Source organism: Perna viridis, chromosome 9, assembly GCF_037379345.1.
Source record: "Perna viridis isolate PV_CMFRI_1.1 ecotype Kerala chromosome 9, ASM3737934v1, whole genome shotgun sequence".
NCBI lineage: Eukaryota > Metazoa > Mollusca > Bivalvia > Mytilida > Mytilidae > Perna > Perna viridis.
The window spans coordinates 28,799,224-28,811,446 of NC_142453.1; the positions used below are offsets into that span (position 1 = coordinate 28,799,224).

At 34.4% G+C, this 12,223-nt stretch overlaps 2 protein-coding genes and 1 long non-coding RNA gene across 3 annotated transcripts; 2 read left to right on the top strand and 1 right to left on the bottom strand.

Moving 5' to 3' along the window:
* The first annotated feature begins 338 nt into the window (after positions 1-338).
* On the top strand, positions 339-3,010 carry LOC148607654 (N-acetylglucosamine transporter UNC93A-like). The gene is made up of 3 exons (XM_088547216.1): positions 339-1,624; positions 1,880-2,150; positions 2,769-3,010. The coding sequence occupies exons 1-3, from the start codon at positions 758-760 to the stop codon at positions 2,999-3,001; spliced, it is 1,371 nt and encodes a 456-aa protein (XP_088403342.1). The 5' UTR covers positions 339-757; the 3' UTR covers positions 3,002-3,010.
* A 14-nt stretch (positions 3,011-3,024) lies between these two features.
* Positions 3,025-7,642, bottom strand: LOC148607655 (N-acetylglucosamine transporter UNC93A-like). Its single transcript, XM_088547215.1, has 3 exons — positions 6,376-7,642; positions 5,425-5,695; positions 3,025-3,527 (listed from the first exon to the last, which is right to left on the bottom strand). The coding sequence occupies exons 1-3, from the start codon at positions 7,318-7,320 to the stop codon at positions 3,304-3,306; spliced, it is 1,440 nt and encodes a 479-aa protein (XP_088403341.1). The 5' UTR covers positions 7,321-7,642; the 3' UTR covers positions 3,025-3,303.
* A 146-nt stretch (positions 7,643-7,788) lies between these two features.
* LOC148607656 (uncharacterized) lies at positions 7,789-10,320 on the top strand. The gene is made up of 3 exons (XR_015915574.1): positions 7,789-8,405; positions 8,643-9,332; positions 9,792-10,320. It is a non-coding gene; the product is annotated as an uncharacterized LOC148607656 (long non-coding RNA).
* Positions 10,321-12,223: the final 1,903 nt, after the last annotated feature.

A 12,223-nucleotide genomic window follows, 5' to 3' on the forward strand; every position in this document is an offset into this window, starting at 1 on the left:
CATTTTTTCCCCGACATTTTAGCATGTTGAACATAGCCATGCTTTTTTCAGCAGTAAATATATCATGATACATTACTTTTGTAAATTTGTACTCCACACTATTGCTGGTTTGGCCATAGAACAACCATAGTGCTAATTGCTAGTAATTCGGTTAGTTACAGAGCAGTCGTAGTATTAAGTTCTGTAGGTTTTGTCATGAAACATTCGCAGTACTTGTAGTGATAATAGTTCAGTTAGTTATAGATCAGTGGTGATACTTACTATTGATAATTTGAATGGTTAGAGAACATTTGCAGTACTTATTGTGATTATAGTTCGGTTAGTTCTAGAACAATCGTAATACTTAGTATTGATAATTTGAATGGTTAGAAAACATTCGCAGTACTATGGTAATATTTGAGAAAAAAACAGTAGCACACGAACACGATTAAGATATAAATGGGATTCAACTTGCTTTCATGATATTTTGAAACATTCTTGTTCTTGTTTTAGCGTGTTGTCTTTCTAACCTTTTTACTTAAATTAAAAGCTCTTCTATGTTTCTGTGACTACATTCGACATTGTGTTCATTCCGTTTCTGTACAGATAGGTTGGCAACAGCGCTATTTGTTTGATAAATTTCTTACGATAATTACATACATCATTATTATCCATCTTAAATGTTGGTAAAAAGTCCGGCTTAATCTTGACCGTATCATTTAAGGCTGCTTGTTGGAAAGTGAAATGTAACTCTTTTTGGGGTGGTCAGCAAATAACGATGAAGACCGAATGTGATCAGGAAAAAAATATAAGTGAACAAAAAAAGAGTCTTATTTTCAATTTTGTAACACTCTGTCTTATCTGGCTTTTCATTTTTACAGCCTATAGTGGTTTACAGAATTTGGAGGCTGCAGTGAATGCAGAGATTGGACTATATTCCTTGGCGGCAGTAACTTCCGGTGGAGTAGTGTCATGTCTGGTAGCTCCAACCGTCATTAGTTATATCGGATCAAAGGGGGCTCTCATTGTGGCATGCTTCTGTCAGTGTATATTTGTTGCAGCAAATTTCTACCCAAAGCCCGAAATTTTGATAACAGGTGGCGCAATCGTAGGCCTTTCGACTGGTTTATTATGGACAGCCCAATCTTGTTATGTCACTATGATATCCGTTGAATACCAGAAACTAAACGGAGAACTACTGGACACTCTACTAAGCAGATTCTTTGGAATTTTCTTTATGGCTTTCCAAAGTTCACAAGTATGGGGAAACTTGATATCATCTGCAGTTTTTCAACTTGAAGGAGCATCAACTAAGCAGAATAATGCCACATTCTGCGGTGCTACCTATTGCCCATCCGACCAAAACTTGAATAACAACATTTCAAAACCAATATCTGGCCCAGATGAGAAACTAGAAAAAATTCTCATAGGAATTTATTTAGGATGTACATTTGTCGGTTTACTATTAACCATATTTGTATTAAGACCAATAAAATCATCGTTTAGTGATAAATACGGTGCTCAAAAAGACAGACTGATGGCCAATGTCAAAGTACTGGTTACCTCTATAGACATGGTATTGATAGTACCGTTTGCGTTATACACGGGAATGGAACAAGTTTTGATGTTCGCTGAGTTTACCACGGTAAGAATTGGTTTTGCTTTGATGACGTCCTTAGTTTCAAAAAATTTTCCTTAAATATGCTGAGAATATATATACAATTTGAAATTTGGAAAAGTAACACATTATATCTAGTCTGGGCAAAATGAACATTGTACATGCTTGTTTTCTTCAAATGTCTATAGAGTCATTTTTTGTTCGAAAAAATATTGTATACGAACATATGCAAAATCTGAAGATTGTTTTACGTATTTCAATGTCTGGTGTTCTGATTTTTAGGTCTTCACTGCGTGTAAGCTAGGAGTTGAGTGGATTGGTTATACAATGATATGCTTTGGCATATGTGATACAATGGGATCATTGATGGTAGCGATTGTTGCGAAGCATACCGGAAGACTACCACTTTTCGTCATAGCCTCGGTTTTAAACGGCGGTGTCCTAGCCTTTCTCAGACTATGGCGGTTAGAAGGACAGACATACTTTAGTCTGTTTTTCTTTATTCCCGCAATATGGGGATTTAGTGACGCCGTTTGGCAATCTCAAAGTGATGGTAGGTATCATTGCTGTTTAATGTATTAGTGTGTGTGTTTTTTTTCTTTCTTTTTATTTTGCTTCTTGCTGTAAATAAGTTGCTAGTTTTTATTTGCAATGGGAAACAAACTAAACCAATTTGCACTTTCGGATCAGCAAAAATACAGTTGACAAACATATTTTTTTTAAATTCATATATAAATTTATAATATTGTTTTGAATATATGGAGTTGAACATATACAGTGAAACACCACTGAAAAATCATAAAATCTGTCTAAAAAAGGTATTTTGTAATCTCCTTTTATATCAGTTTAAATGCTTTGGAACCTTAGTACGCCAAACACCAATTCTAAAGCCCAGAAGAGGGTCTGGTATAGATTTCACTGTACTTGAAACATATAAAAATGACTCTAGTCAAATACTTGTAAACCAGTTCCTTTGTCTTTGTAGACTACATCTAAAACATTGTCATTACTTCAAAGAAGCTTACTTTGAGAAGCGCAAAAAATATTGCTATATAAAAAAATTTAAAAAAAAAGAATTGAAAAAGTTATTTGACTATTTCTAACTATTTCTAATCTATTTTCAAAGACAAAGTAATTAAAAATGATTTTTTCTTTATTTTTTTTTGCTCAGCTTTGGTTGGAGCAGTTTTCCATGATAGTCCAGAGATCGCTTTCTCAAACTACCTGATGTTTCAAGCGTTAGGCCTTGCCATAGCGTATTTGTACAATATTTATTTATGTGAGGACGTAAAACTATATATTCTTGGGATCAACCTTATAGTGACATTTACTGTGATTTGCGTCATAGAGTTGAGAATTAAGAACGGGAAAACCACCAAAAAGATCAAAAAGACGTCGAATTAAACAAAAAGCACATAAGATTGGTATGCATTGTAAAACAGGCTTTATTATTGCAATAATAAAACTTGAATATTAACAGAAGTACATAGTTGGCAGAAGGTACCACGATAAAAAAAACTGCATTTGATGTATTTTTATTGGTTCAACAGTTGGCATTGAATTTAGATTAAAATGTATCTCTTTTATAATACATTATCCAGTTTTATGCTGCATTCAGATTAACATCTAAAGAGTACTTAAGTTATCCCTCCGACAAACCAGAACTTAATTTTAAAATTAGTCACATCAAAACCAAATTTGTGAATCTAAATGATTCCACCAACTGTCTTGTTTCTCATTTTAACTCTGATTTCTACTATACCAACTAGTATCATTGACACGATCAAAGTTCCGGCAGCGATGTACAATTTGATATATTCACACAAATGAACATTGTAGAGATACCCCACCGTGAACCCCACGGCTTGGAAAAGTCTGAGGTTAGCGAACGCAGGCTCTTGTTCGTCCGTGAATGCAGAACCTACAAGTGCTGAAAAAGACAAAACGTTAGAGAGGTTGAAATGAATGTTTGTAATTAACAAAAAAGGTTTATAATATATTCTTTCTTTGTCTCTTTTCAGTGTTCACGAAAAATTGATATTTCAATAAAGACTAATCCTCACGATATTACCGAACTGATAAACTCTAGTCAGTAGTCAAAAGGAATAGTCAAAAAGGAAAGTCCGTTTAACAAATAACAATATCAAGACAAACAATGGAAAGTTGACATGTAAGCATCCGCAATGGTCGTGGCGGTACAGTTATTTGGCGGGATTAACTAGGTTTTATAGTGCGTTAAACCTCGCGCTTCCATTATAACTACTAATAATTGTAATATTTGGGAACTACTAGTCTTGGGTGTCATGTTGATAATAAATCAAGATCATACATGATGAAAAGTCTGTGTGCTGAGATGACTTTTTGGAGAATATTTCTACACATAATGATGGTGTGCAAGGTCATAGGATCTTGATTTTCATGAAATATTACGGAACTGGGTGATAGTTAGACTTTGTTATTTTTGTCAGAAATATATCCAAATCAACAAAGATAGGAATTTGTTTTCTGAAAAGAAAGATCAAATGAAACAGTACAGACAGAAGGTAAAAATCATGTATTCAGTAAACATGGCGGGAAAGAATAATCAAGTGCATGTCTACAAATTTTCAAGTGGTTAAACCGTCCTAGGGAACACTTAATTGTGAAACCTTCTTGACAAACATAATATTCATGGAGTTATCATATAGCGTGTATTTCTAGATAAAAGTGCTTATGGTGTATACTAATATGACGTGTTTCAAAGCTATTTAGACCACAGCCATGGAAAAATCATGCTAAACACCTGACTAATATTTCGTGCAACACATAGGCTGCGTCTACTAAAAAATATGTAGAAATTGGTCCTATTAGAATCGAAATAAATCACGGAAACTCCATTTATCATTGTTTTACCACGGGCTGGCCATTTCGCTATCGCTCGGGGTAAAACAATGCGACATAAATGGCCAGCCCGTGGTAAAACAATGATTAAGTGGAGTTTCTGTGATTCATTTCTTAATTTTAAGTATCTTGTTCCATGAATTTGACATATCATTATTATCGTTATTTATTAGTATTCTTCTTTTGCCTTGCCTATCAAAAGACATGACCGAAGTCTACTACAGCGATGACCTGATCCATGGTACATTTTGTAACAATTAACTATAGAATTAGTACTAAAGTATGTTTCTGAGAACTGTGGTTACCACGTCTTACACACCTCCATACTTTATCCACAAATTTATTTTTAGAGGACACAATTATAATAAAATAAGAGTAATTCAGTCACTGCATGTAGTCTCTAGCAATACTTTCTGTTTAGATGACCTTATTTTTCATGAGACTCGATATTTGTTTGCTTTAAATAATGCATCCACAACCATGAAAGCTAAATTTTTATTGAATGAACAGAAAGTATAATGCCATGTTGTTAGTGCCTACATACAATGACTGCAAGGAACAGTAAGCAAGTCTAACTTTGTTATATGGAATAGCACCCGACTGTTTAGAACAAGGAGCTGTGACGGAACAAACGAGGAACAACCGGAACTACCGGATCAGATTTATAAACATCAATAATATAAATCCACCTTTAGATCATGAGATATAAGCAAAGCTAAAACTGGTGAAAATGTCTCTGTTACCAAATTCTGTTGGAGTACGGAGGAACGGTATTAAAGCCTCCAATACTGTAGGTGTGTTCGGACAAGATTAATAACAACATGCAGGTCAAAAACAGCAAAACTATCGAATGTTTTAAAACAATAGCAAATAAGTGTTTGTTCGAGCTTGGAATAAAGGTGTCTGGAATATTCATGCGTTGAATTTGACTACATTTTAACTCTTACCGCTACTTTGGGTTTGCCATATGCCATCAGCTAGTCCCCAAACTCCAGGTATGACGAAAAACAAGTAAAATGGAACTTCATCACGGAATGACCAGAACCTCATGATTCCAAGCACTCCAAGATTTAGAATTGTCGCTACCAAAAATAATGGTGGTCTTCCTGTAAATTTTCCTATAAATCCCACAAGTAAAGACCCGACGCAGTCACACACACCAAAACATATCATTGTGTAGCCGATCCATTCGATTCCAAGTTTACATGCTACAAAAGACTGGAAATAATATTATTGAAAAGAATTACAATACATATATTTTGCATGATGCAACTTATTTATTACTTAAAAGTAATTCATTAGAGCGATCGATCGGTCCACAATTTTATAAGGTATACGATTTTAGGTGGCTATGAACAGACTTGGGTCCAAAACTGGATGAACCTACCAGCTGCTCATGCCCTTAAAAAACTTACTGAAAATGTAATGACTAAAAATTATGAAAACAAACCAGCTGATAGTATCATAAAAATTGTCAGTTACATCTAGATCTGTTTGAAACTGACTATATAATGAAACATTGATTCTATGGACTGCTCTGTAACATCCTAATTTACTACAGTTAATTCTTTCTCCATTTTTACACTTTTCCACGGGCACCCCTGAGACTCATATAAAAACCTATAGTGTGTGGGTGATTTTTCAGTAAAGTGTCTATGATTTCTCATTTAAACCCTTCATTATTTTCCCTAAATATTTTGAGTGTGATATGAAATATAAGAATTATGCGACTTAAATAACAACAAATGTGTCTATTTGATAACGACTGTGTTAAAATTAAACTGTAAAAAAACCAAATGAAATAATATATCAAATAATTAGTAATATGATTTCTTTACATACCAAGGGGCGCTAATTTTTACAAAGAGAACTTATTTGCTAACTTAATTTTAACACACATTTGTAAATTCAGCATACATCACGACTTGTTCCATGCCTGTGTATAAACTGAACGGAACAAGCAGCATCATATCCAATCTCGTAGTGAGCACGCGGACTGTAGCTAAAAGACGGGCTTTCAGTGTCACACCTTTATCGCTCATAGAAGATTTTACAGGCTTTAAAACAAAAATTGTTATAAGAAGACCGACAATTGTAGAACCTAAATATATTCCTGTGAGAATATTTATCAGTTTTGTCTCTGGCAGACTTGATGACCCGCCTGTGCCGTTACCATGACTACCCCCGCGTAAAACAAGTACGTCTGCGGGGCAAAAATCTGCGCCACAGAAAGTCAAGTTCGATTCATGCTTTGTTATTGTGCCTGTCTGTTGAAGAACAAGGGACGAGATCAAATTTCCCCAAACTTGTGTACTTTGGAAAGACATGCAGAATATGCCAAAGAGATTACTTAATGTTTTTTCCATGGGTTCACCGATAAGAGTATGGTACTCCATAGCTATAGTAGTCGTTATGGTTCCCTGAGCAGTCCACATGAGACCGGTAGAAAGTCCTTCTACTGCTCCAGCCGAAATCAGCAAATAATTGAAACCCTTCCCGATAAAGCCAAAGAAATTCGCTGCAACAAAAAATGACAAACAACACCATGATATGATTAACGCTCCTTTAGAACCAATATAGCTGATGGCGGTCGGTGCCAAAAGACATGCTATTACACCACCACCAGTGAGAGCGGCTAGAGTGTATAACCCAACATCTTGGTATAAAGCAGCTTCAAGATTCTGAAGTCCTGAGTAAGCCGTAAACGTAAAAAGCCATATAACACACAAAGCACCGAAATTTATTTTTAGTTTTCTCTTCCTAACAGAAGCGTCTTCTGTGTCACAGTCCATTAGATTGTCTTCATCTTCCAAAGGAGACATGCGTCGCATTTTTGTATCCATATTGAAGATCTTTTTTTTTTAAAACCAGAAATCTAAAATAAATGGCAAAGGATACCAAGACTCCAGTTGTAATGCCCACTTTTTGAACACTTAATCCACTTTTTATGTCGGAAGTGGATTCATAATTGGTGAAAAAATCATTTCGATATCCAGTAGTAACCGTGTCACCGTGCTTTTGAATAAAGTATTCACTAAGGTCATCACATGTCAAATGAAATGGAAACTTTCAGCTGTACGACCTGCATACGCTCAGAATTTACATAACTGACCAAAGATAAATGTATTAAGTTTTCATCCAATGCGAGGAGATTTATCAGTTACGTTATCTAGATACTACAGTCCTGAACAATTATCAGTGATGGCCATATGAACTGCAAACAAGTTGCATATTAAATTTAAGTTATCTCTCTTGTCAATTGATATTGATATCTAAAACCATTCGCTTATCATATATGCACATCGTGTTTCGCAATGTAAATATTCTCGTGTTTACGATTTAATAATATTTTTTATGGATTCACATAATAATATTACAGTTGGTAATTTGTAGAGAATATTATTCTTTGTATGAAACAGGAATCTTTATGTTTTGCTGTTGTATCTTGAATATGACATCACTAATGAGATTGACGAACTCTCCTTTATAAACTTAGGCTATGCAACGAGGAGGAACCAATGGCGGATCAAGGGGAAGACATTCTTGAGTTGGAACCCCCTTTTGTTGGAAAAATTTAAGTTTGTGAAAGTTTTGAATAAAACAGAGCAATCGTTAACCTGGAACCCATCTGTATAAATTTCTTGATCGGGATCCTCCTTTTCTAAATTTCTGGATACATTCCTGAAGGACAGACGAACTATATCATTTCATACGATTCAGTTACGGATCCAGAAAATTATAAGAACGGGAGGAGGTGTCAAACTGTGACCGAAACATTTAGATTCTCATGCACTTAAGTTTTGTGAATAGTTGCGCCTGTCGAATCTTGCCCAATGTTATAAAAAATTTCCAACAAAAGGTGAATCCTACCCAACGACCTCCCCCTTTTTAGATTCACGGCTGTGATCCACTCTATTACATGAGTTAGGTTAGTTTATGAGTTACTGGCGTATGGATAACATTAAAAAAAATATAGACCGTGACGCGATATCACCACGTACTTTACAGTTGTTTACAGTTGAATTATTATTAAATCCTTTAAATGGTAAATCATAGTGATATTCCAAAACAGAAATCGATCACACGATTTATAAAAATATACATGTGTATACATTGCTGAAATATCAATAAAACGTTGAATTGAATTAATTCTTTTTTATTGAAGGTTAGTCATGTGTCGGTTCTTGTACAATACAATTAAATATACTGGGATCATCTATTTATATATATATAACGTCTCAGAATGTGACGACACTATTCGCTACACTGCTCCATCGGATGAAATTGATACAGGGAAGACATGTAAACGTATGGAAAAGTCTGAAAAATTCTCAACGATGTTAAAACTGTCAAATTTTTGGTCGTTCCCTCCGCGGGACTCGAACTCATACCGCTGTGACATCTATGGCAACACCGCCTGCACATAATCCAGCGCACTAGACCACTAGGCTAGCTAGGCTATATTAAATATAGCTTTCGCTAGCCGGATCATTCCTCCTCGTAGGATTAATCTAGGCCTGTAACTAAGTACACGATGTATGGTAGTACGAGACAGCTCATTTAGATGTTATTATATAGGATTGAGGATCAAATTAATGATGCATGTCGCAACAAATCAATATTATACAACGTTTCAGAGTGTGACGACTCTATTCGCTACACTGCTCCATCGGATCAAATTGATACAGGGAACATATGTAAACGTATAGAAAAGTCTGAAAAATTCTCAACGATGTTAAAACTGTCAAATTTTTGGTCGTTCCCTCCGCGGGACTCGAACTCATACCGCTGTGACATCTATGGCAACACCGCCTGCACATAGCGGTTGAGACGTTTGATTCCGACTTTATTAAATGTAAGTTGTTAATGAAATAATTCATTGCCGAGAAAAAGTTTGGGCAACAAGTAATGAAATGGGTGTTTGTCTACATTGTAAATCAAAATTAAATAATTAGATAGCATCCAACGTTGTTAATATGTATGGCATGATAAAAAGTCTAGAATTGTGACATACATAAAAACTATAACATTTTTTTACATATTTTAATTTAAATGATGATAAACACACGTTATCTTTTAACTAGAAGTGAGACATATATGATAAAATCACCAATCGCAAACAAGGTTCAGTTTCATAATAATAATTTTTGCTCAAAATGATCAGAGTCTCCAACTTTACATATATACAAATAGTTAAAGCCGCATTGTTTTCATGTTGTATTCTCATATTTGACCTCTTTAATTGTATATAGCACATAGACGTATCAAATAAGACATACATAAAATTGTGAACATTTTCTTTGATATTAAATAGACAAGGAAAAGAATTCGAAGCTGATATTGCCACAACACTTTACTTTGACGGACCTTGGTTTGTCTGTACGGCGACTGTGGTCCTCTTACAACATGGAATAGACCCGAACATGTATTGTTTCCATCACGTACTACATCAGATACGTCGATATGCTTTATTTTGCGGATTATCTTTTAACAAGTGTCTCAAAGATGTGTTTCTAAAATCGTACTTTTATCCACTTTTCTGGCCGCTGGATACAAATCAAACATTCAGGAAGCAATCGATGCACGGAGAGAATCGTATGAGAGAGTATTTGGAACAGATAGCAGATATTTTTGGAACAATATAGGACCGTTAGTAGTTTGAAACACCTTGTTCGGACTAAAATACGGACACGTTTGCGGTTTATTAACGACGATACATCAATATGTAGTGCAATTGATGAGTTAAAACTGCCAAAATTATTGAAAAAGACTTAATGATGTAGTTCCTGAAAATGTAAATTCAATACTTTGCAATGAACATTGGAAATAATAAAATAAACAACTTCACGATAACTCACTTTGTGTACAAGACTTTCACCCCAACAATGCACCTGGTTCATGCTCCTAGTTTTTAGTAGAGTCCGAGTTGCTCATTTACTTTTGTTACTTTGTATATATTGTTTTGGTTATTCTATGTTCTTTGTTGTGTTTGCCTGTTTTCCATGTCTGGTCTTTGTTCCAGGATTACATACTTTTAATTTCCACTGGAATCTTGGTTACTCTTGCTCTTAAAATGTCTATACAAAAGGTATACACAACGGGAAACAGAGCTTGACCACCTGACAAATTACTTCTACGTACAATTCGTTTTAAGAACAAGTCAATACAAAAACAAAAACAAAAAACAAAAACAAAAAAAAAACAACAACAAAAAACAACAACAAAAAAAAACAACAACAAAACAAACAATCAACAAAATACAAAACAAAAAAAAACAAACCAAAAACAAAAAAAAATCCATGTATGCCAAGAATCCATCGAACTAACACCTAAGGAATTCTATTTTAATTGAAATTTCTGAATCACTGAATATATTTGGACATTTTTCAATACGAGTATAAGAAAATTGAGGTTTTTGACTGATATAAGTGCTCCTTGTATGATAATTTCCAGTGCATTTCAATAATTTATAACTCATTTTGCCACAATGACCCTAAATTCATGTCTTTTTTTAAGGATTAAAATAGTACCAATAGTTAAATCTAGATAGTCAAATTGGTGAGTTATTTTATATTATATATTTCACCCACTGCCTGATTTCATTTCTGTTCAGTTTTCAGTGGAGTCCGAGTTGCTCCTTTACTTTTGTTGCTTTGTACGTATTTCTTTGGTTGTCTTATGTTATTTGTTATGTGTACCTGTTTTCCATGTTTGTTCTTTGTCCCTCACATTCTTTTGATTTCCACTGGCATCTTGGTACCTTTGATTTTTCTTTCTTAACAGCGACTGACGCTAAAAAACTTCCATGAAGTTGGTGAAAATGGACATGTCGGTAAATGGACATGTCGGCAAATGTTGATGACGAAATAAACTTATGACACATTAGACATGAATATTAGTAAACTAGACATGTGATATTATAAGACGTCTTTGAAAACTATCAGAATAATATTTGTAATATTAATCAATATCAGAATTCATCTCATAAACATTTAATTCAGCAATACTATTTTCATCTTTTATGGCACATAGATCGATATGTATATATATATATATACTTTTTTTCAAATGTCAGTCTCTGTACGAATCATGCAGTAGGTAAAAGATTGTATGAAATAACTTGCGTCACTGACAGAGAAGTCTGTCTGTCTGTTCCATCAAAATCAAGGAATAAAGAAAAGCTTAATAATTGTTTGTAGTAAGCTACTTGTAGCATTGCACTTTCTATAATTCCTTTGGTGTCAGCCTGAAATGTAGTCTATTACTGGTATGGATCGACAGCTGGTACCAGCAGGTGAGCTGGGGATGAAAACATATATTACAGTTCGTAAAAGGACAAGAGAACCATTTAATTCTTCTGGTTTTCATTTTTGTAAGTTGTTATTATTCATTGAATTGCTTTACACAATTGTGAATATCGATTCGCCAAATACAAAATAGTTGTTAATAAAACTTTAGAAATATGTTACTATACTTTTCCATTTCTGAGAGAAAATTGTAAGTATACAACACCCAAACACTAAATGGTACTTCTAAGTATTACAACGCCATTGAGGGACCAGTGTTCTATGTACGGCTGTTCAGACACTCTTCGACAGAGCGGCAAAATAAGTCTTTGATATCGAAAAAACTTACCAATGTCATATTAGGTATTGATTGGGAAGGCAACGTCACAACTAAGGTGATATATCAAGGAAGCATCTTCTAGACGTATTACTCTTAGTACCTCGTTCTTGTAGTAGTTCT